The 26,150-nt window shown below is 39.3% G+C and overlaps 1 protein-coding gene across 5 annotated transcripts in view; it reads left to right on the forward strand.

The window, feature by feature from the left end:
* LOC107194957 (oxidation resistance protein 1) overlaps positions 1-26,150 on the forward strand; it is a 137,400-nt gene that overhangs the window by 79,723 nt on the left and 31,527 nt on the right. For 2 of the 5 annotated variants that reach the window (XM_015584672.1, XM_015584673.1), the window contains 9 exons: positions 3,539-3,696; positions 3,849-4,235; positions 4,328-4,525; positions 4,609-4,965; positions 5,131-5,282; positions 7,511-7,677; positions 11,913-12,075; positions 18,984-19,203; positions 20,779-20,865. In XM_015584672.1, coding sequence (XP_015440158.1) covers positions 3,539-3,696; positions 3,849-4,235; positions 4,328-4,525; positions 4,609-4,965; positions 5,131-5,282; positions 7,511-7,677; positions 11,913-12,075; positions 18,984-19,203; positions 20,779-20,865 — 1,889 coding nt within the window. Of the gene's footprint in view, positions 1-3,538; positions 3,697-3,848; positions 4,236-4,327; positions 4,526-4,608; positions 4,966-5,130; positions 5,283-6,273; positions 6,445-7,510; positions 7,678-11,912; positions 12,076-18,983; positions 19,204-20,778; positions 20,866-26,150 lie in introns of all 5 variants that reach the window. The other 3 variants (XM_015584671.1, XM_015584675.1, XM_015584674.1) reach the window with 3 other exon arrangements.

Here is a 26,150-nt window from a genome sequence, read left to right on the forward strand (position 1 = left end):
AAAAATTTAATGTTCAGTGCCGAGGAACCTTGGGATACTCATCGAGGATTTACTGTACATTCGAAATACGGAGTGTCCCCTCTGCTAACGAGACTTCGTGTAATGTGGTTCAAAAAAATGGCTGCAACTCCGAAATGGAGATTGCAGTTAACTTTTCGATGATTTCAAGACAACGAAAAAATTGAATGCTAACGATGAAATTAAAAAATTTGAATGAATCAGTTAATACTAGAAAGGAAATAAGAAGAATGAACGATTTGTGTACTAGGAAATCCCCTTTCCTTACAAGATTTTCTGTAGAAACAAAAGGTGCAAAACGCGTTTATTTAGAGTACACTTGCGATTTTGTTGTCCCGATCGATTGGCTTTCTATTTTAGTGCCGTAACTCGGACTGACGGCAATTGTTACCAATGTTGCGTGAGATTCGAAGGATTTATTGTTGATGCCTTAGCTAATGCCACCTCCTTCGCAATAACAGTACACTCTCCCCTTCTGCCCCCCTCTACTTTGACGTGTTTGAGCGGCTATAATTTTTTCAAACGTCAACAATGAAACCGTAGTGTTGCAACGATTGGCATACGGTATCGCAATTGCGTGGGTGGAGTCTATAATAGATCCTTTATTGGCTATCGATAACATCGGGCATATAAGTGCAACTTTTCGCGTGAATACACTGTGCATTCGAATTGTGTAGGTGTTTAAACCCTCTAACTGCTCAAATTGTTTATATATTTCTAGTACTTGAAGTATCCGAGTACTTTGGATGTTTGTGTACACGAGGCACTCGAGTACCCTGAATACTTTAGTACTGAAAGCACTCGAGTACCTCGAATACTTTAACTACTTGAGCAATTCAAGTACCAGGACATTCGAGTACCAAGATATTCGAGTGCTTAGAACACTTGAGTGTGCCAGCAACTGGAGTACTCACAATAAATGCGTACTCCATCTAGTAGAATATTCTCGAAATATTCAAATAATACTCCAGGGCTTCGAATGCTCCAGTATTTGCATGTAACCGTACATTCGCTTAAAGTACTCCACCGCATTACTCATTCCCATCAAGGCAACTTCTTTGAATATACACAAGTAACACGAACTTTCGACAATCTGCCATCGAAAAGTTTCAACAAACTTCAGTGAAGTTCGTTCACGGACACGAAGTTTCCATGGTTCTGACATTTCTGCACCGACACCCACAATCCCGTCTGACTTATGATCGTTCGATTCACGCGTTCCAATGATCCTCAATTACGTGTCCGTATTGGGCAGTATTATTACGCCTGGGGGGGTCTCCACAAGCCGAAAGGAAAATTGACTGCTCGTGAGCACATCTCCTATAAATAATGCAACAGTGGGCGGCGTGGATACGTTCAGGTGATTCGGATTGACTCACCTGGCCAAATATCCAGATGAATTTGGGTCCCCGCGATTGTATCTGACCGCTGAGTGTCGCGTTGAATATTAACGGCTGCGTCCTACTGCACATACACACACACCGGATAGATAAGGCCTGACGGCTATTGCTCGTTACACTAACCGCCAAGAAGCGTATACACCTCGCGGTAATAATGCACAACAATATTTTCCGAACCACAAGAGTTTTCCGCAATAAAGGCGTCAGCGAATTCTGACGGTGGCGTAACACACTTTTACGTCCACATAAGAATTTATTATGTTACCTTCACCCAGTTAGGATCCTTGTTGGCCACGCGCAGCGTTGTGCAAAGATATTGGAATGTTTAGGATTTCGATGTGGAATAGTAATGGGCGATACTTTTCAATTCAAATATCGATATTTTGTATCGATATTTAACACTAGAACTACCAAACAAGTCAAAATGACTTGTCAATACACTCTTACAACGACGATTAAAATGTTATGACAATACATTTTCTCAGATCTTTTGCACCTATTATTACGATATGAAAGTAAAGAAATTAGTCAATTTCTAAATTTTCAAAAGTTTTTCACGTTTATCCACCGATCGAAGCAAATATGCATTTATCGTCGGTACTTCTAATGTTAATGTGACGATATATTCCAGTATCAATACTTAGCCCATAATTGTCGAAATTTCGATACAATCGCTTGCGTTTGCCGTAACGTAACAGGTCGTAAAGAAAATGGACCAATCGCGCCAACCAGCTTCCTATATAGTTTGCGATTCGTCGATTTCTTTTCCACACCGTTACCTGAGAATCTGCCTTAGTATTTATTTTCATTTTTTTGGTTTTGTTATTTATAATTTAGTTGCAAGTATCGATATCGATAATGTCGATATTTTACTCCCGATATACATGTGTATCGATACTCTGGGTACCAATACGTATCGATACCAAATATCGATACAGTTCAAATGTATCGCCATTACTAGTGTAAACGTACCGCGTGAAAATCAAGTCAGCGTCAAGAAGATCATAGAACAGGGTCGAGGATTAGATTTACTCGTACAAAGCAAACGGTGCCGCTGGTGTAACTATATATACATACATATATTACACAGCTATACGTGATTATGGTGCGTATAACAAGAGAACTTTGGAATCGATTTTCCGAGAGGTCCACATCTGTCTCCTCTTCATCTTTCCTGTTTCACTTTGCTACCCATGTATTCGACTCTCTCTCTGTCCTCCTTCGTGACCATACTCGATTCTGTTTTGACAGATGGTTTAATCGATAGACGTGATTTAACCTAGTTAAGGTATCTCGTGCATCCTGTATATTGGGAGCCTCTTTGTACCTTAAAATTTTCGGTTATATCCTCTAACCGAAAAATTATTTAAATCTCTTTCTTTGACAATGTGTCGTGCCTGTCGAAAAAGTAGATTTTATAATGACAGGCAATTTATTCTGAATACGTATATGAATGTCAGCTTTTTTTATTTTCCTTTGAGTGTCATTATAATTTAATTATTGCGTTTAATGTTTTTTTAACAACACGAGAGATTTTAATGAAGGATTAAGCAGCACATGGTCACCATACTTTCCTTCAAGGAAATATCACATAAGAATTTTAAATTAAATATACGACTGTAATAAAACATGAAATCGCGCGGGTCATAAAAGAAGTTTTATAATTTTATTACCTGAGAGTTTTTATGTAGTGTTTTCTTTTTGTTGCTTTTGGTGTATACATGTATATATTACGTTGCGCCAGCTGATCGGCGTCACGATGTAAACTGCGGAAGCCAGTATGGCGTCGTTCTGTATATAAAACATAACCTGTGTGCTGTCAGAAAGCACGCGATGCACGTTGGTGTAACGTCAGATCGGGCACGGATGTCGTCGTTATGCATTCATTCCATGTTCTCGTCGAGTTCCATATCGTTACTTAGGAATTTTATTACGTAATAGAAGCTGTGACGTTTTACATACAAAATATTTTAATAGTTTATTTAAAAAAGTGTATATGTATGTACATACAAGATAGTCCTTCTTTTATTCCACATGGGTATGGAACATTTAGAAAGATAATAGATAGTGATATTTTAGCAGCACAATTTTTACATCTCATATTATGTTGTTATTTGCAGAACTTTTGGATAACTTGAGGCCTGTGTCACCCAAACCTGGCCATATGGAACGAGTGAAAACACCTCTTGGCATTTCAAATATAGTCATAGAAGAAGAAGAGCAACCATTTAAGGAAAGATTTTTGAAAATTGATGTTCGCCATATCACAGATGGTCAGGTAAGGTACTTCAAATAGCTCACATTTACATTGTCTGTCATTGATTGTTATTGTTACTAGAACTAGTGTTCTTATATGAACATTCTGTTAATTCACATATGAATCCACATTTGATCGAGTCTTGATTGATTAATTTCATTGTTTCTGTACAGGGTGTTGTTGGTGGAGTATTATTAGTCACACCAAATGCAGTGATGTTTGACCCCAATGTCTCGGATCGACTTGTCATTGAACATGGAGCTGAATCTTACGGAGTTATTGCACCGATGGAGTTCATAGTAAATGCTGCAATCTATTACGATATTGCGCATATGCGTGTTTCACACAGAGAGTCTGGACACTTAGACAAAAAGCCAGAAATTTATTATATGAAGAAGCCCAATCAAAATGACAAATGTCAATCGCCAGGAAAGGACGATAATTTTCCGGAATTAACGACAGACGATAACGAGAGTGTATGTAGCTGTGCTGAAAGAGATGGAGACGCTTTTCCTAAGGCCTTTGAGAGAGATCTTGTCACCCCTACCAATCTTCAAAATGTATGTTACTTATAAGCATATGTTTGTTTTACTCTTCGTTGTATTCAGATGTAACATTTGTAATGAAACAAACTGTTTTATTTATGCTACAGGAAGAGAATGCGACAACCAAAGAGAAAGACGAAGACAAAGAGAAAGACACTAAAGACGCCTGTAGTGGTGATCAAGCAAGTAGAACAGTAGAGGAACGCAGACGTTCTATGCTTGATCATCATTGGGCAGTTCCTAGTAAGGATCGATGTACAGTATCTGTAGAAGACGAGCAACAGGATTCATTAAGTTCTGACAAGGTTGGTTGCTTGATTATTGTACAAATTAATATGATTCTTATTACCCAACGAATGGTATATTAATTAATTTTATTTATTCGTAGACCGACCCTGCGAAATCGAAGCCGAATGCCGAAGACGAAGAAGGATCTCTAGTCAAATTGTCATGCCACGATTCGGGTATCGACATTCGTGACCCTAATCCCCCTTTCCCAGTAGTTCAGCCCATCCCCTCAAAAAAAGTATACTCAGACGCAGATATTGTCTTATCTTCAGATTGGGTCCCTCCTATTACTATTGCCCCAACAAACGTTACCACGGATTCGCTAGACACTGGATCTGTCATTAATGGCAGGAAAAAGGCGAGTTCGGTATCATTTAGCTTAGACAGTAATGTGGAGGAACCCGAGAAAGATGAAGAGCATAAGGACGACGACAAACAAGAGACTCGTAGGAATAAGGTACTAACAGAATCGGCACTTCTTGTGCCTTTCAGTGATTCGTGTTACTAGGATTACGTCACTTATGAAGTCACTTCCTAACGTTTTCCTTTAACGAAAGCTTCTTCATAATTAGATTCTTATTTAAACAATATCATAATTATTGGAACTTTTTTTCTGTCGTAGATGTTAAAAAGATTATCATATCCATTGTCGTGGATGGAAGGATTAACTGGTGAGAAAGAGGATGAAAATAAGTCTGGATCTGATAAGGTTGCAAGTCTCCCTAACAGCGCGGACTCTCATCATTCTTCTGTCTTCAGTAAAGTCTTCTCAAGGTGATACTCTCCGCTACCTTCAAACCATAGAGTCTTTACTAACATTTTTCTTCTAATAATTAATCTATTTACATGGGTACTAACATTTTCCTCAGATTAATAATACGCTTCTATATTTCACTTTTTCCATTCGTGTGTGTCAAGAATGAGTAACGATCGTTCGAAACAAGATTTTTGCATATCTTATGTACAGAGGATCATGTACATGGTGTAACGTTTTAATTTATTTAACACGTGTGCGACCGCTTTCTGCTGAATCTTTCTAGAACATTTGTAATAGATACGTTATCAGAGGCTGTTCATAATGAAACTAGTCGCATACATTACACATTTTCTTTTTTAATATTTTTTACAAGGTACTAATAATTTTACCGACTCGAAAAACGTGTTTTATTATGAATGTCCTCATTGGTTACGACACATAGAATATTCATTAGTTACTTGCGCCTAGAAACGAGTGGCTTATTGCATTTGCGATAGACGTGATATTACTCTTCTTTTATTTTTTTTTTCTATTCATGGAAGAAGTAAACGATCCAGGGAATTCAAGACATCCAGTGAAGTTCAGAAGTTGTCCTCACTAACGTAATACCATCATAGTCTGTTCTGTCGTTGAAAGTATTTATATAAAGTACTACTCTTCTATACAAGGTGGTTCATAAAATGTTAACATAATTCATAGAATATTTCCATACACGTGAAGGGAGTAGCAGAACTATTCCTACAAAAATTAACTGTTTAATTCAGAAGCAGGATTAGATAGGACTAATTTACACAGGAACGTGTACAATTATTCTCATCTGTTGAGTACAGCGCTGAAATTACTGTATCAATATCTTATGAAACACCCACTGAATGTGACGCATTGAACTGAGGTAACAGAGGGTACGGTTTTGTCCGACTGTGATGGTACATCTGTGTGTTTAATTAAAAGCTTTACTGTCGTTTCTAATGTAACTAACAAAGAATATGTAATGGTGGTGGATATAAGCTCGCCGATCAACCTGGTGAGTGACTTTAGCTCGGGCCTCTTTGCTAAAACTCCCAGCGAAGAGAGTGGTGGGGGCGGTAGGGCTGGAGGGACACCTCCTCTTACCGCCTCCTCTATCTCCCAGGACTCCGGCAATCCTCAGTATTCACCTGGTCCAGGAGGGCTTATGGGGTGAGTTTGGGCCCGGTACCATCAACCAGCAAATTGTTGTATCCACTGTTCTCCGCCTCCTCTTCTGTCGAATCCCGCTATTCTTCCACTGTTTATCTCTGATTGGCTCTCCGTATTTATCGTTTAATAATGTTCAATTAGCACTCTAGTTTCTTTGTGCTATGTACTCCTGTCTGTAACTTATACGTGTAGGTAACGATATAATTTATTAGTAAACCCAAAAGATCTGTAGAGTCTTGGATCCAGTAGTCAGTTAAAAGGATCAGGACAATAGGGACCAAACTCCTCGTCTTGGACTTGTGGAAAGCACAACGAATTTCAAAACCCTTTTCCAATTATGAAAATTTTTGAAACACTGAAGATTATCCTTGGCCCAAGGATAATAACTGACGACATGAGCTCTTCCGTTCGTAGCTCCTCTGGGTTGACTACCTCTATATATCGTCCTACACGTTCAAGTATACATTCAAATTTCCTCCATCTCCAGGCTGATCATGTTTCCGTAGACTGTCCTCGATATTCCACGACGATTGATTTCTATTTAAAAAGCTTCACACTCACCCCTTATTTCGCTTATCCACCCTTATCTTTGTTTGAGCCACTCACGGGCTTCAGGTCGGCCCTCTTTGCTCCTGCTTTCAGGTAAACGTTACTTACTTTTTCAGAAACTCTGCCACCACTACCGACCTCGTGACACATACTGCCAATGTATACATATATGTATATTGTACCGCTTACAAAAACAACACATCACCACCAGATATCTATACACAGCGTCTTATAGTACAATAATCCCACGCCCCAATCTAACCCCTGGAACAGCCACCCCCAGAAAATTTATTTTCTCCGTGCAATACGTTGGATACGGAGTTTAACCTTCTTGAATGTTTATCTCCCTCTTTCCCACCTTACCGAGTTCGATGTTCGTTTACTTGTGTGTTACAAACACGTTCGACGCTGCGAAATTACGGGGACTCCCGGGACGGAGTGTGACCGTAATTTCGAGCGCGCCACCCAATGCTTAACCGAGACGACCACTAACTTTCTGATTACGATTTCCTTTCAGACGGTCCTCCGTGGGCACGTTCATCAGACAGCAACCGTTAACGTCGTCTGGCAGCAGCAGCGTCGACAGCAGCCGGGGTAGCAAAACCTCGACCAACGCTCCTCGGTTAGACTACCGTAGCATGGTCTCCGTCGAGGACATGCCCGAGCTGTTCGTCAGTTTCGACAGTAAGTGTGCCTCTACACTTTAGTCTTGTTACGAGCAAACGTATTTAAGGCTCAGCGTATCCAGAATGATTGAATAAGTAATCGTGGATACGTACAGGCTCCCATTTACTTTTTTTTTTAACTACTATAAGCTTCCTTAGTACAGGGTGGACAAGTTTTGGTGGGAGTAACTGGTATCTATCCTTGGTAATGTTGACCGAGTAAACGGTAATGAAGATTTAGACAGTCTTTTGAGAGTCTTGAACGTCTGGGCGATTTAAATAAATGTATTAAATGATTAATATATGTGAGGAGAAATGTTTTGTTTGGAGGTAGATATTGTATGGTGGAACTGGGTGGTTTATGAAGTATCTTGATAATCTGTGGTGTACAAATTTCGAGCAAATTGCCAGCAAATAATTACAAAAGTTGTCTAAAAAATCATAGCCATCTGTTTCCGCATTTGGCTTGGGTTTTGCAGGCAACGTTAGCTGAAAAAATGGTAAAGCAAATTAGCAGCAAGTCTCGACAAATGATCGAACATCGATGATTTCATTTACTCGATTTTCTCGGTTCAACATCACCACCAAGATGCAGCCATTTACAAATAAAAAACTCGGAACACCCTGTATATTGAACATTTTTTAAATGGCGTATTTTCTGTGCATGAAATCGTTATCACATTCGGTCGGAGTAAATTTATTCCGCAGTCACAAACTAGTTCCAGAAACTAATGTGCCAACGAAAGGTCAGACCTACAGGGTGATCGAAAAATAATGAACCACGTTCGAGAAAAAAGTCTTAAATCGCATTCACGTGAAGTTCAATTATTATTAAAGAGTTTCTGAAGCTAACTTGTTTCTGTATGATGAAGAATTGCCTAAGAATTGAGGATAATTTGAATATTAATTTTTCAAAAATATTAGTCCTCACTCGATGATCATCCAGTATACATGAGACACGCCAACGTGGTAACGGGTGTTCGCCACGGAGGGATCGATATTATACTATGATTAATTACACGTAACGACAAATACATATACAATATATATACATATAAACGAAATGGCAATAAAGATGGCAAACGGGATAATTACATATTTACGCACTGCACTCGCTCGTATGTATAGACGGCTTCTTAAACGATCTGTTACTTTGCTAGTGCATTTATCGTCCCTCTCTACGAATATTCGAGCGCCTTTGGATTCGATCGCGTATACTCAAAAAACGAAATCTTTGACAATCTCGTGTTTAATCAAAACAGAATTCCAATGAATAAGTGACCAAATGCGCTTGCGTTTTTTTTTACTACACGTTTAACGTAGTCTCGATATTTTCTATATTTTCAAACTCCGCTCGTTTGTCATTACTACACTGCGGATTTCATCGATTCGCAAACTAGACTGAGGATCTTGTGCATTCATTCTATGAATTACAAACAGATCACGTACGATAAAATGAAAACCGTGATGAAGGTTTAATATATATATTTTTTTATGTTATTCGGAAATTCCTCCGCTATTTTAGACAACCGAGATAGTAATGGCTCTCAAAAATTTTTTCTTACCATTCATTTTTGTGGATACATAAAATAAAACGAAATTTTGCTTTTGTCATTTCTAGACTGGCGATTTTTACGCAAAATAATATTTTCTAAGGCAATTCATACAGAGAAGAGCAAATGTAGGAATTTCTTTTTTTTCTTAAGGGTCAGACTGGGTTCAGAATAAACTAGAAAACTTATTGGATCTGATGAAAGCTTTCTTCTTTGTTGTATTTTATAGACTCATATAGGTTATAAATTTATAAAATCCGCAGTCTAGTCATTACTTTTGTGTACCCTTGCGAGCAAACTCGGCTTCGGCTAGAGAAAAAACTGACGCAGAAAAAGAGCCTGCACTTGGTAAATTTATTTCAAGTACTGAAATGAATGTTAAACCTAATATTAATTTGCCATAAATTTCAGTAATTCTCGAGACCAAGTGGTACGAGGTCTTTCCCCTACGCTACTTTTTCCCCTAGCGGTAGCCAAGTTTGCTCGTGAGGATACACCGAACATAATGATATCATTTGGAGTCGATGAAATAAATTTCAGTTCGAATCTTTTTTTTTTTTTTGTGGAACAATTTACAAGGAATCTGAATTCCAGTAAACATCCGCAGTATAGTCAGTACTAGTTCTACATCATTGCCGTATTTAATCTCTCATTACGTTTATCCATGCTGTTCAACGGATTCGTGCCCACGTGTGCATATTTCGTTCTGTCTTTTAACAATGAAATCAGCAATTAGTCCTGACCATTTTGAATTCGCTGGACACGGATCCGGGGAAGAGCTACTTTTTGTCACGATCTTCTCGACCTGGACAAACGCTGGTGTTCACGGACACGTGGCGCGTGTCCAGGCCCAGAACTCTTCGGGTTATTAATCTCATTGTCGTTAAGTTAAGGAGAGACATTATTGTATCTCCAGGATTTCGAAACCCTTCGCGCACCTCTCGTTCAACTTTACAATTTATCTCGACAAGCATTCCTCGAGATTCGTTTTTCACTCAAATATTCGGTCGATATATCGAGCTATTTAATAATCGATCCGTTAATGATTTAATAATTCATCGATAATCGGGATGAGAGCTCGAGGGGTTTCGACGACAGTCTGCCGACGATTATTCATACTAATGCAGTAATGTCATATGTTTTTGTTGTCCCTCTAGTCCAAGCACCTAATTTTCCCGAACTCGAAGGCCTCGGTAGGTTCATACTGTATTAGCTTGCTTTTCTCTTCCCTACCCCACGTATCACCTAACCAAGCTAGCTCGCCATTGTCATTCACTCCAAACCCTGCCCCCATCCCCCCTTAGCTACTTTTGTGATCGTTTATTTCTGTTCGTTTTGTCATCGATCGAACTACATCCAATTATACGTTTCCGCCTGTACTATGTGCTCGATTTTTGCCGTTGCACCCCCGCACACTGTATACTTTACCTGCGTATTTGTATTGGTATATACCTGCGCTGTTGACTCTTCTGGTCATCGACCGTCTTTTTAGCACTCGCCGCGACACGATTGCCACCTGATTATTATACACCGTTCGTACCGTGTACCTTCCGCGACGATGCTGTCTCGTGCGGTGCACGAGGTGAAATTGGGATTCGGAGAACAGTAAACGCTCGTTTCCACTTCTTTTTCGTATCAGCACGAGTATATATCTGGACTTCAGACCTTTTGCCCCGCCCCCTGGACGGAAAAAAGAGGCTTTTGCCCCACCCTATAGGACAAAAATTGAATTTCCCCGCCCCCTCGCTTCCTAGAGTGACAAAATTTTTGTGTAATTAATATTGCAGTATAATTTGAAACACGACCAACAGCCTCTATTAACAAAACCCATATCAACGATTTATGACTTTAAAAACAAAATGAAGTGTGTCTGTTGTTAATACCCCCCCCCCCCCCCCCCCCCCCACTGGCTTCGGAGTCCAGATATTTAAACACGAGCAATTTAACTCGATCGCTGGTTCCTTTTCAGTTAGACGATAATTGAAGTTGAGTACTGGAATATCTAATTCTTGAGAATCTGAGCTTAAAACGATGTATAATTCAATATTTTTCATTCTTTTCTATTGTAAAAAAGAAAAAAAATATAATTATTATATCTGGTCGTAGGCACAGAGGGGCGCTGGCAATCTTTGCTCTGCCTTAAGTCACGCCCCCTACATCCTATTGGTCGAAATTACGTATCTTTCCTCGAAAGGATAGGATGTGATAATTTTCCGTGATTGGAACTAGCGAACCTAATGTTCAGAATGCTGAGAAAAAAAATCGAGAGGCGATATTAAGCTTCCTCTGTTCTCCAATCCCAATTACACACGGCACATTACACCTTTGTACTGTCTTTGTGTTTGTACGTCCGTGGTGATGAACTCTTTCAAGTAACAATACCGAATGTAACGCTTGTACTTCGAGGTACTCTCCAGAAAAAGCTTCTTAACTATGGTTTTTCACCTGTTTCTTTTTTTTTTTTTTTGTTTCTTTTTCGGTGATCGATTATGCGCATATCACACGAGGTGGTGTTTGTCTTGAGAGTGTAAATATTATAATGAATGAAAATTTTGATTTAATTGATAATACGTTGAAGTACTGTGTGTACTGAAGTCACTTTCGGATGTATCAAGTCGTATGTAAGATAAGAGAGGAAAAGAAACACGAATCGGAGGTGGTGAGCGTGTATTATATTGTGTTGTTCTGTTCGATTATATAGAGCTTATACCGCGACCAGCCCGTTCCTGCGAGGATCCGCCATTGTACCTGAGACTGCGAACCGGGAGGCCGAAGGACAAGAAAATTCCACGTTCGACACCTATTATGAGCTATGGGAAGAAGAAGCTGCGACCTGAATACTGGTTCAGCGTGCCCCGCAACAGGTGAGTCAACAAATACACGTTAAAAAAAAAGTAGAGTTACACCGAGACGATCCTTTCAGTCCCTTTTTTCTTCTCATTTTCTCGGAATTACGGACGAGTTCGAATGTACAAACGTGAAACAATAGCGTTGAAAAATCCCAGAAGATGTTCAGGGCCTTTTTAAATGTTCTGATTAGCACTAACACAGGAAACTTTCATCCGTCACCATATTTGTACGATGACTTGTATTTTTAGATTCTTATTTATTTGTACAGTCACGGAAATTTACTACGCAAAAATCGAATAGCAAAGAATCCATTCAAAAAATCGATTTTTCAAAAATCGAATCGAAATCGAACATCCCTACCTTGTCCCCACGGGTTCCCCTGGCAACGTTGCTCCCGATTGAATTTCACATCCCTGTAATCGGTTGCAGGACCTATACCGTTCGGATTCCTGACACGCGGTAACGTTTCAACGTTTCATATACATTGTGAACGCACGACGATAGTCCACGTCACGTGACAGCCGCCAAGTCGCTCCGCCGCGTATAATCGGGACGTGCTTCACTCGGGACTCTTCCATTCCGCGCCCACGTACGTTATTTAGTCCGAACGCGGTAAGAACACGCGACGGGAGCGCACACCTGAGTCCCCGTACACACGCCCGACGAAATCGTGATCGCCCCCTCTCCCCTTAATTATTCAGTGTACACGGTCGCGGGTGTCAGACACGGTACGAAATAGTAACACGAGTATAAATAGTCGTTCCACGGAATCGAACGCTAGTAATCATAGGGCACACTTGTGGCAAGGTGCGCGAGGAAACGTCGAAAGATTCGTGACGGTGTGTGTGCCCGTGATTAGGTAACGCGCGCGCGACTTGGCACCGGCCACGGCTGCGCCTCCGTCACCCAAGACCCCCTTGTCTGATTGCTAGACTGCGGATTTTTATGCAAATATAAATTTTTATTGTCTATTTTACAAAGACTGGCATCAAACAGAAATTCCTTTACTTTATTAAGGATTATTAGGTTCCAAATATAACAAATATATGATCAAAGTTTATTAAATAGTTTTGTGTTTTTAGAGTTAAACAGTGATAGCGCTATAAATGCATAAAATCCGCAGTTTACTGATCGCCCACTGGCTTCTCTTATTGGCTCCGCTCGTTGTCTCGCCGTCAAGATCGTCAGGGACCTCGTTATCAGGAGGACAACGAGGAGAAAGGATCTGAATATGGTATACCCCGCGTGGGATAGTGTCTGGGAATAGGGCGAGGGAAGGGGCGCTTATCGTGTAGGTCGAATGTTTTCGCGAATGAAAAGCCCTGTTGCTTGTTGTGTAGCCTTCGAGCACACTCGAATAGGAAATTATGGGCACAGGTTGTGTTTGGGCTATGATCGAAGAACGACTTATTCTTTCTTTAGTTGAAGTATCACTTTAGGAAGTCTCGATAAGTGATCGTGCAAGTTGCTTGGTTAAATAGTCCCTGCTCAGAAGGAAATAGATTCTTTTGACGAATTTAGTGCGTATTGACTTCCACTTTGGGAAGTCTCGATAAGTGATCGCGTAAGTTACTTAGTTTACGACCCCTGTTGCGAAGGAAATTGATTCTTTTGATAAATTCAGCGCGTTTTGACTTCTACTTTGGAAAGTCTCGATACTTGCTCGTGCAAGTTGCTTGGTTAGCGGCCTTTGTTCCGTAGGAAATTCTTTCGTTAAATTTGTCACATTTTTTTAGTGATGTAAATCGAATGTGGATGGACAAGTATTCATGAGCGGTAATGTATGCACGTATACAAACGTGATTCGATTTAATGCGTTCGGTGCGTCTCGCGGGACTATCGCGCGAGGCGATCTGACGCAAGGCGTGGAAAATGCGCCAACCGCTTGCTGGGTTTCGTATGTCTGCACAATGTCAGTAGAGAAATCCACGTTGGAAACACGCAGTGATCTTGTTGATACAAATGTTTTCAGTTGAAATCCTTTGTTGAACGGAACTATTTCTGCCACTGTATTTAAACTGTTGGTTCCCGTAAACGGGGTACCAGGATTGTTCGAATGATTCAGAGAAAACATTTCGTCTGTTCATGTATTCTCGTGTCGTATCGTGATATCAGTGGATAGAAAAAAACTTCCCGCTATTAATCTTCTTTAGCACAGACGCGTGTTTTCTCGCCGTCCCTGAACGATGCATCGAATAGAATGTTGCTGACGCAGCAGATGCTCCAGATCAGAAGTTCAGACAATTCGTTGTTTCGTCATTAAAGTTATATCGTGCAACTGGGTCTTTCTATTCATAGAGAGTGTAGTTCCTTTTAAACAAAATTTAATATTGTGTCGCTTGACTTACCGATACTCGAGTTGAACAGATACGTAACTGTGAACACTTTTAAGCGTCAGGGTGCATTCTGACTAGCAATAGAAGTGTCAGAATTCAGTTTAATCTAGATTTATGTGAATAAATCGTTCAAAAATTGGACATGTCTTCTTTGAATGCTAAACATCTCACTCAACATTCGGTCTTAAAAATTTGTTATGTCGAACTTTTTTCATCTATTTGTAAATAGACTGTTTAAATAAACAGAATCTATTCATCAAATCTAGTCATCGAAGATTTCCTCTGCTTAGGAACGGTAATTGAATCTTCGCCCGACATTCAGATTTAATCCGAGTCTTATTAGTCATTTCAATACTAGAATCTCCCGAAGGTGATTCCCAATGTTACGTGCAATTAAACACGTTATTATTACGACGGTTTTCTATTGTCCAAAGTGATAACGTTAGTTTCCTGGTACAACTTGTTATTTATACTATTATATGCGCAGCTTTTTGCACGATGAATGATGACAAGAAGAAAACAGAGAATCAACGTGTTTCTGATAGCGACCACATGATAATAAGATAGCTGACGCATAGCAAGTGCTGCCGCAACAGATAAGACATTTTTATACGCAATATGCAAGGTCGCTGAACAGATCGTTCGTTTTTGTAATGGAAAAAGTCCAAGAGGCCATATTTTGATCGCGAAAACTCATTTTTGGTTTATGGAGTTACATACCTTTAAGCTGTTAAATAAGGGTGAAAATTAAAAAAAAAATTGTATATGCAGAATTATTGTTTATTAAAAATTGAACATATACATCTTATTATATGTTATTTCCTTAGTAATTTCTGAAAAATTAAGCAATATATCTATCAACGGAAGAAAATGGCTACCATTTAATTGTAACTCCGATATCGAACGGTCGTAAACATAAAAGTTAATTTTACACCAGAGGGATTGATATCAGGACCTATATCTAGACCCCAGAACCAGAGTATATTAAGTCACACTTACCAAATTTTAGAGGAGAGCAAATCAACGCTGTAAAAACCCTGCAACTTTGGAACTCTTCATTAAGAATTCAAAGAGAAAGAGTCGCTACCTTCGAACCATTGAATGGACTTAAGACAATTTATAAATGGTGAACATTGCATTAAATCCCCTATATGATGGACTTTACATTGTTTGACTCGGAATAAAATATGGACTTAATACAATTTTTACACTATTATATTATAAACTAAACTGCTTGGAACGAAATAATTTTTACTGTCAGAAGGAGTGAAAAATTTGATCTGGGAAACACGTACAATGTTGTTTTTAAACAAAAATAGACTTAATGCAGTCTGGCTCCGGGGTCCAGATATTGATTGGACATTTACCTCCAGGTGAGTACTATGAGCCACTAAATTCTTAGATTCTTTCATGTTTTTTTTTATCACCTTTTATACGCAGAAGGAAGAGTGCAAGTTCGACCGTGAAAATTCGGCTTAAATTTGCACTTGTCGTGTCGTGTCGCAATAAGCACTTGCGTCAGCTCAGGTAATCGCCGTAGCTGTAGACAGTTTCTCCGTGACTCATTTCGCTAATTCGTACCGGTGAACCGTTACTATTCTAACAAGTGCCACGCTATAATTCTTCTGTATTACGTCAGTCTATTTTGGTGTGTGTCTTCGTCCAGGAATCTATTCTCCTTGATATCGTTCATTAGGTTGTGAATTATTATCCAAATTATGTTCTTTCCTTTATCTCGAACAATTTGTCAATGGTGATAAGTAGGTTGTCAGCATTTATGGAAATTCATATTATCGTATCGGCTCGAAACACGGAAAATTTCTATGTGGACTCCTTCGTACGTTTATTGGACACGTGAATTCGTAAAACACAATTCTTATTTTATTTCTGATTAATCCTCAGTTGATCGATTAGATATCACTGAATAAAAATTTCAAGTTTGCTTATCGCGTTAACGATTTTGCATGGCGATCGAGACAGCGGAGCCTGGGCCAGTTTAGACATTTATTTAATTATTCCTTCGAAATCCATGTTGTACCGTAATTCCTTTGAGAAATACCTGTTCTTATCGTGACTAATATAAATGACTACCGACTAGAAGACTGTCGAGATATTGAGCCGTTGCACATGATATGGGCAATTTAGTGATGTTAATTTTAAATCCAGCATCTAAATTGTTTCCGCTACTTTTGAAGATAAGATAAAATGACTAAATAGGATGTAAATGATTTCAAGGTGTGCAACTCTTGGTGCATCTTGCAAAGATTATTTTAACGGTTTTTTCAAGGTCATCGTTTTTTTTTTGCATATTAACATCCGTTTTTTATAACGCGATGTTGTAGTCAGCGTCAGGACAACTTCAACGACCTACATACCATGACCTTGTAGTGACTTTAAAGACGAAAAATGGGTTTCATTTTGCAAAATGTATAATAAAAGCAATATAACTAGAATAGTAATATCACCTTATTCTATTAAATATTCGAAATACTTCGAATGTTTTGTTTTTAAGGTCACCTTAAGGTTTTCTTTCCTTTTTCCTCCCTTTGTCAGCTGTCATTTCACGTCGAAATAAACAAATGTTTTTTGGCTACAACATTAAACTTGTCGACGTATTTTGTTATAACAGAAATTTTTTAAAAACAAAAAAATCTGCGTGAAATCTAAACTCAATATATCCTAGCACCACTTATGAATAATCCACAAAACTTAGTTAACGACCTAATAGTAATACACCGATAATTAATAAGCCGATCATTTCATGTGCAACAACCTAATAGACCTAATAGATAGCTCCCTCTTCCTCTTATGAGGACTTGTGATAAAATGGAACGATCAAAATTATTATTTTGCCAGATGCTCGCGACAAAATAAAGAAAATTCACGGTCTAATAATAAATGCCCTTGTACACAAACTAAGCCCCTCGAAAGAATCTGAATTTCGACAAACTCCGCGACGGTCTATAAATACTATTCCAAGGTCCCTCGACCAACTTAAAAAAACAGAGAGAAATCGCGCAGGAATTTTAATTCCTCATTCCCGATTTATTTTTGGTTATCGCCCGGTGGTTGCAGCTCGGAACGGAATAAAAATAACGTCGCGTAGTTTCGTACGCATGTGTCCGTTCAGCGGCCACTAAGGTACGTTGTCACATTATAATAAATTCTGACTTTTACGGTCATGATCTTTGTCGTCGTGAAAACTAGATGTTGCGTTGTCGTGACATTGATTTCCACTGTCACACAATGTCACGACAACGAAAGTCATCACTTTTACTGTCATGTGAAAACGTACATTTAGTGTCATGCTGGTAAAAATCACAATTTACTGTCACGTGGAAACGAACCTTTAGTGTTATTACCGTAAAAAGACATGCTTTACTGTCACGTGGAATGTACCTTTAGTGTTATTATCGTAAAAGACACAATTTACTGTCACGTGGAAACGTACCTTTAATGTCATGACCGTAAAAGTCACAATTTACTGTCACGTGAAAACGTGCCTTTATGACCGTAGAGGCACAATTTACTGTCACGTGAAAACGTACCTTTATGACCGTAGAGGCACAATTTACTGTCACATGAAAACGTACCTTTAGTGTCACTGCCGTCAGAGACACGATTTACCGTCACGTGAAACCGTACCTTTAGAGTGAAAAGATTAAACCGGTGGACACACCGTGTTCGGGCCTGGGAACTAGGAAACGTCCTTGCAAGAGTCGTCGGCACACGCGGGGGGCGCTCGAGATAGAGAAAGTCCAGAGCCGATTTGTGTGTGCGCGTGCGCACGTTGCAATTGAAGAGACAGACAGATATCGACACCTGAAGAACGACGTTGTCACCACTACGAACCATGAATTGGACATTGAACACAGTCGGGAACGCGGTGAATTTCGTTTACAGCCGACATGTGTCGCCTGCCGTTGGTCACTTGCTGCCGTTCGTTCATCAAAGGTACACATCCTGACAAAATTGTGTACAGGGGAGGGATGGGAAAATTCATTATCTGGACAAAGAGTTTCGACTAAAATATAAAAAAAAATAATTCAACGTGGATATTCCACTTTCTATAATAACATAATATTTCTTCTATTATGGATAGATACTTGGCAAACGACTATTTAATCTCCTGAACTGTTCAAACTTCACAGGTTACGATCTAAAGCTGCGTCTACACTATACAGCACAACAAGTTATATAGCAAAGTTATAAAATTTGTTTTTTAACTTTACTATTTTCTTCGCGATTTCGACCAATTGCAACTTTTTCAATTTTTTTTACACGTCATTTAGTAAACTAATATCCCCAACTTTACAAAAGAACTTCAGTCATTTGGATCAATTTTAAAAACGTTGTTTCGTTTTGAAAGGTGTCCACATACTTTTGACCGGGGGTGTATAAATCCCGTCCATAATGCCCAAAGGCGGCCATTTGGTTGAAAAGGCCTAGGCACTACAGTTTCCAAGCCGCCGCGAGATTCGCCCATGTTGGGATGTACAGTTCCTATCCGTAATGGGCTGCAAACGTGTTCAATGAATTTCCCACGCGGTCGATTAACATGCATATTTGCCCTTGTTTGCTCGCAGGGTCGACGACCTCTACAGGTTCATCCATGCGTGGGTGCCGTCGCTTTATGGAGAGCTCGACGAGAATTACTGGAGGGAACGGGGCTACATCCTGTCGGACACCGACACGGACCTGTCGCCCGAATTGTCGCCCCACGAGGCAGGCGAGTCCGCGGAAGATGGGAAGGATCGCAACCAAGATGGCGACGAGATCTCCGACCTGACCAGGGAATCGTGGGAGGTGAGTCTTACATTTCAATGCGCATCCCTGTAATCGTGTCCATCATCCAGGCATCCATTTACCATCGAATCGTTCGCCATTAACACGCTGAAGAGTCGAGAACCTTATTTTCGATAGTCATTTCGATACTCTAATCGTGGGGATAATCGATTAACCCTGATTTTGGTACCACTAGAAAACTCTGAACAGGTCTAACTAATATTTGAAATATTTCGTTAATCGCTTCGAATGTACGAATTTGGCGGAAAATTCGAATCACTTCGAACATGATTAGCCACAATCTTCATGAAAAACACTAACGGTGCGAATGGTAATCTATTTCTTTCCCACCCACTTAACACAAAGTTTAGTTCCATTTACTATAAACCATTTTAATATTTTCCTTACACACACACACTCACTCGCTCATACATAGTGTAATAAAAGTGTTTGTTTCGCTGAAATTTCCAGTTCGAGACTCCATTGTAATTCTTCGGCGTGTTAATGCACCGCCAATACTCGATCAGTTACTCATAATTCATGGCATCGCACGATTATTGAGTTCTCATATTTCGATCAATATCGTACGAAGGTTACGTCGTTCAGCTCAGAGCTCTCTGCTCTCCGAGATCACGCACTACGAACAATTTTATTTCTCGAGCTCTCGCGACAACGCGGTTCACGCATCCACCCCACTTTTTGCGTTCCTTCTTTTCCGTTTTCTCATCGAGTTCGTTGCCAAGCACCGCTTTTCTCATTGCACCACGCTACTCGAGCATATACTCATTCCGCGTGCGCATCGTTTCTTCGATCTCGAAGCTTCTGTTTTTTCAAGGCCGACGGATTTTTCAATTTTCAAACGAATAGAAGATATAGGTAGTTGCCCCGTCACCCCCTCGATCCTCGTGTCGACGGAACAAAAGCCTGTTACGGGAACGATCTTGAAAACGTGGTCTCCAAAAACCTGCGAATATCGAGCGTAACGTATTATCATCTTTGGAACTTCTTCGTTTTGTGTAACTAACAGACAGGTAAAAAAGAAGATCGTTAAACAGAGGTCAGTTTTCGTCAGAGATACCTAGTACAAAGAAAGAGATCATTCGCCAGAAATATTCCTCGATTAACCCTTCAGTAGAAACCACTCGGCTTAGAGACGAATTTGGTTCTTATTTTATTTATTAAAAAAGAAATTAAGGCACGAGCCATCGCCGAACACTTATTGCACAATTGCACGCTCTGTCCCCATCCGCGCGAATTAGAAGAAACGAATTTGAATTTTTCCGTTTCACTATCGCCACCTGGCGGAGACTTTCGGAAGCTCCAGGCGTTTGAGTTTACCGTCAATCGACACTAAGTGGCGCCCTATATCCGAAACAGTAACGCAAAAATTACGTAACACGTAATGAATTATTAAAAGTGTTTACAAAGTTAATAATTATCGGATTATTCATCTCTGACACGAATTAAGAGGTTAAATCCCCCAGAAATGGGGTAAGCTTTTTACGAAAAAAAAGATCGACACGAGGATCGAGTCGAGTGGGGGAGACCCAGCCAGTGACTAAATCGCTAAAAACGGCCGATTGTATTGGCTAACAGCTGATCAAGGCCCCCTACGTAAAGCTGTACAGCATCCTGAAGACGTCGAGCACGTCTGCGGATTCGGAGCAGATCCAGGACCCTGAGGTACCGAGACTATCCCTCTATCCCCCCACCTCCAAAATGATCGTTCACCATAGGCACCCTAATATTTTGCTCGGTTGTTGAGTGATGCACATTTCCCAACGCACACACCCACCCCCTACGATCGTTTTCAGATCTCTAAACGACGCACACCGTTGTCACGTGATGTCGTCCTGACCACTCCACTCTGTGTCGTTTGTTGTGTTGTAGTTGTTGTTATTGTTGTTAATCGTGTCAGCTGGATTCCCGATCGATTTTCGCCGCCTCGATGCCCGATCAAACGATCGATCGGGTAACGACTCGTTGGGCAATGTGTGATGGAGGAAATCCTGATCGTTGACTGGCGGGACAATGGATCCGTCCACTGTGTCCATCGATCGGAAATTAACTGGCACGGCCGTTGGAATGAAGCTGCAATCTTCTTTGAATGGTAGAATTCTGTTTATATGCGTGTATTTTTGTTCATACACCTTTGTAAATCCATACTTGTCCGTGATAACGGAATTTTGGTGTAATTCTCTGTTTTGGTATAGATATATATCGATATATATATATATCGTTTTCTTGATGTGAAAGAGGCAAAACACACAGTGGCGGACAAAAAAATACCACCTTTCCGATTTGTTTTATTTTTATTATTTTGTTAACGTCAACTGAAAACTTTCGTACGTGTTTAACGTATATTCTGATAGAGAATTAATAGCTGTATAAAACTCAGTAAAAAACGTCACGACCTTTTCGATTCTTTTTATTTTTCTTATTTTTTAGCGTCATCTTAAAACTTTCGTACGTGTTTAACGTATATTCTGATAGAGAATTAATAGCTGTATAAAACTCAGTAAAACAAATCACGACCTTCTCGATTCTTTTTATTTTTCTTATTTTTTGACGTCATCTTAAAACTTTAGTATGTGTTTAATATACAGGGTGAGTCTGTAAGAACTACTATCTATAATAATTCGTTACATATTGGTTGTATCAGAAAACGTTTTAATGAATCATGTAGCATTTTAAGGGTCGCATCGGATGGATACAATTTGATTTTTTTCAATTTTATTTGTTTTGAGATATCAAGGTGACCTTGAGTTTTTTCAAGGTCAAAGCATCTTTTCTTTAATTTTATCTTTCCTGTCATAGAATCACTAAACCACGATCGAATATTCGCGTTCAAGGCGTGAAAATATTACTTTCGAAAACCTTTAAATCCAAGTAGATCGTGTATGACACGAAGAAAAAAAACTCGAGTTTCATCGTGAAAAAATCATCGTGCTTATCTATTCTAATCGATATTTCGATTTCCATACGATATTTCGTATCCTTGGTCAAGCGTCTCTTTAATCGTTGCCTTCTCGTTGAACATTTTCTCTCTTCTGTATTTAGAATCCCTTCACCGGCATCCGCGGCAAAAATACGGTCGCGACCGAAATCAGACGTGCATGCGTGTATATGTCTGTAATGCACCGCTTGGAATTCCAGCCCCGTGGTAGAATCGGTCGTTAATTAGTGTACCTTAGACGCATTACCTAGGCATGATTATCGTTGCACTTACTGTATACACAATCAAATGTTTAAAGCGCACCTTTCTCTCAAAATACACGAAAATTTCTGTGTACACGTATTTCTATTCTCTTGGAATTACTTATTAGATAGATATGAATTATTAGGTAGTAAAAAGAAATACCTCAGATGTCAGAGGACTGGGGTATATTTATAGATAATTTCGAAAAACATGAACGAAACAGAAATCCGTTTCTTTCGATGGAGATATTCTTGTTAGGTGACTGTGGATGTTTGCGCAAATATAGATACTTGAGATACTTATCATACACTGCGTGGCATAACTATACAAACACCCCAAAATTTTTCATTCTGGTGTATTATTATGGGTAAAATAAAAACGAGCCAAGTATGCCTGAAATTGTGTTGACAAACAATGTTTTTCCAAAAGAGGATAGATTGTGTTCCCTAGAAAAAAAGTGGTTCGTTTTTATTTGCATATGGATGGACATTTTTAGGGGTCGTTTTATAGTTATACCACGCAGTATTCTAAGACTGAAACAAAAATTCGTATCTTGTATCGAGAAATTGATCTTGTTAGAAATCAGACTTAACCCTCGAATGATAAGGTGGGTTTTAAAGTCGTTTTTGCTATTTTCGGGCAGGTGAAAAAAGTTTCTATCTTGAATTTGTATTTTTGTTTATTTATATAATAAGGAATAATAGTTGCGTATAAAAAATATTTGAAAACGGGAGTAATAGAAGAATAATAAAAAATAGAGTGGGTACAGCACAAGAGGAATCAAAACTTGAGTCGGATAGGGCCCAGACCTTATCTTTAAAGGGTTAAAGAAAATTCTTTATGCAGTTAACGATAAGAAAAATAAACATTTGAACGATGCTCCAAGCTCGCGAACAACAGTACACATTATCACACACATTACCACACAGAGAAGATAAAATAAGGATGGATAAGCGGCGAAGAAGATGCTTTCACTTGAACGATTCAATTAGCACACGGCGTCGCCGCCATCTTGTTTTACCGAACCACTTAAGTACTGAAACATGCTGACGAACTCAGAAATATATTGCATGAATTATGTCCTTTTTACATACGATAACGACAACAATTGTACAAACACAGTTGAGTAAATATACAAGGTATCCAGTCGATCGTTGTTCGACGCTTCAACGATCCACGTTCGATGAATATCGGATGCTACGCGTTACCAATGAATCGCGTCTCTATTTTCGCTACCTTTCTCACGATCAACAGTTCACGGCGAACAAAGATCGTGGCTTGACCCAGCGGAAGGTTAATGAGTCGTGGATGCTTTTCGTGTGATGCCAGTGTGACCGATTTATTTCCGGAAGGCCGTGGGCAGACACATACACGTACACGCATACAGTGGCAGCGTTTCTGCGTCACTCCTTCCGTTCGACGGTGGGTTCATTTGCCAAATAGAGATCGTTCATTGTGCTTGAACGGTCGTTGTTGCTGGGACAATGAAAGCAACAGTTGTGTGCGAATCGCAGGCTATTTTCGCGGGAACCTTTCACGATCGACAGCGACAAATATATCGGTGGATCATTCGGACTGCGTTCCTCGAATGTTCGATACATCTCCGTTTTTGGCTGCGGTTTTGCGACGTAATTAATCGAAAAATCATCGTACAATGTTAAACGGTGATGTTTTGATTAATCGTAACGCGACAGAAGGAAAGAACGACGCAAGATTGTTCAGAGAAAAAATACGAATTTTTTAAGAAATCTCTGGTTATAGGGTAAGAGGCCTGAATTTTGCCCTCGTGCTTTAATTCCATCCCCCACTCTATTTAAGTGTTATTAACCTTCAAACCGGGGAGATCTCCCAATTCGGTTGTTTAAACTTGTGTTAAATATGATTCTAATAAGATGGCAGAATATACAAGAACTTTCATCGATTTCAATATGAGGAAAGTAATGTCTCGATGAGTGCGACGTACTCGAGTCCAGTTCGGAGCATTCTTGGCAATGTGGAAAGGTTTTCAGCCCCACATAAATTTATTTTTTACCCGAAATCGAACCTCTGCTTAGCTTCTGTTTACTCTGTTTTGATTGATTCCAGAGGAGGACCTCCCCAGTGATGTTGTTGACAGTTTGTTATTTTACACGCAGTGCACTGTAGTGATTACTTATATTTAAAATCAGATTTCAGTATTTAAAGTAAATGATTCTATCATGTTCTGTTTTCTTTAGACACCGTTCAAGCCTTTTTTGTTCATTGTTTTTGTTTTCATAATGTGAAGTGGCAATCTCGTTTTGTCACTTGTAAGTCAGAATCGATGAGTATATTGAAAAGTGACGTTGTGCCTAATTTCACTCCCCTATACTGGTCTTAATTCCGTCCCGTAGATACATGTGCTTTATATAATATATGAACAGTTTTCGAGCGACGTACAGAGAAAGAAATGGATTAGATATACTGGATGCTTCAAATGTTTCCATGAACCGTATGCAGCTAAATCTCATACAAAGAAATTTCTCTGCGATTACTACATATAATTTTATTCCTCAGTTCTTGTTTCATTTTTACTCGGTAAAAACGTTATTTTTATATTTTCATAAATAAATCATTTTGTGAATATATAAAAGTCAACTATAAAATTTATTTCAACCAACTAGAAGCTGTTCAACCATTAAAACTAGGGGGGACGGAATTGGGAAGACTTTGTTTGAAAAGTGACAAATGTATCTTCTTGCATTTCCATTTTTCATTTTGTTTGTATGAATTTTTATGAAAAAGTGATAATACAATTTCGTAATTAAGGTTTCAAGGTGGCTATACAACTTTTGCGAGACTATAATGTAGATTAGTTTTCGAACAAAAACGAAGAAACCGTTGGGGTGGGCGAAATTTGGGGCCGTTACCCTAATGTCGCGAATGCCACCGTTCTCCACGAAATTCTCGATAATACCGCCATAGATGCTAAGGTTATTTTCATCGAGTATCCCCATTGACGTCAGCAGCAATGAAAGTAGGGGCGATACGAGCCGGTTTAATTGCCAGTTAAAAGTGGATTTCAGGGAAAACAACCCAGGTATAGGTATATCGTGAACCCCGTCCAGTTACAGGTATTATATAGACGGGTAGGTACTTGTTGCAGCACGTGGATAGAGGATGGGGTGGGTGGTGGCTCGTTTACGGTCGATGCACCGTGTCTATCGTACGGGACTCGTATTATTCTTTTTTTGTTTATCGCATCCCTGATGAGTGGGCATCGTAGCCGCGAGAGATAATTACATTTTGTGAATTCAGACGTGATGAAAATAATCTTTGGAACGCTCCCTTCGAATTTTAACTCCTGTACGCAGTTCGGTGAGGATCCTTCATTTTTTAACGATTTTCTTGGAGAAGAAAACATTTATAGAGAGATTCCACGCGAACGATCAATACATGTCACTAGTCTAAATATAAAAGAATACACCGGCGTAATTAAAAATTTTATTTTAGTCGAATGTTAACTAATCGATACTCACGATGAGCAATAAATGTACTCGAACGATAAGATTTTTCAATTATTTACTGTATGTACGTGGAACAAAGTATGTAAATATTGTGATAGAAGGAAGGAAATTTATTTATTTATTTATTCATGCATATACGAGTACCCTTTACTATACAATGTTAGAATTAGTCAATTATAGGTAACAATGGGTTGTACGTTCTATGCCTGTACTTATATGTATAAGCAGATATGTCTTAAGTCTAACATGTACAAATTTGGGGAAAGAAACCGAAAATGGTATAT

Source organism: Dufourea novaeangliae, unplaced genomic scaffold (assembly GCF_001272555.1).
Source record: "Dufourea novaeangliae isolate 0120121106 unplaced genomic scaffold, ASM127255v1 scaffold8, whole genome shotgun sequence".
In the NCBI taxonomy this organism is placed as follows: domain Eukaryota; kingdom Metazoa; phylum Arthropoda; class Insecta; order Hymenoptera; family Halictidae; genus Dufourea; species Dufourea novaeangliae.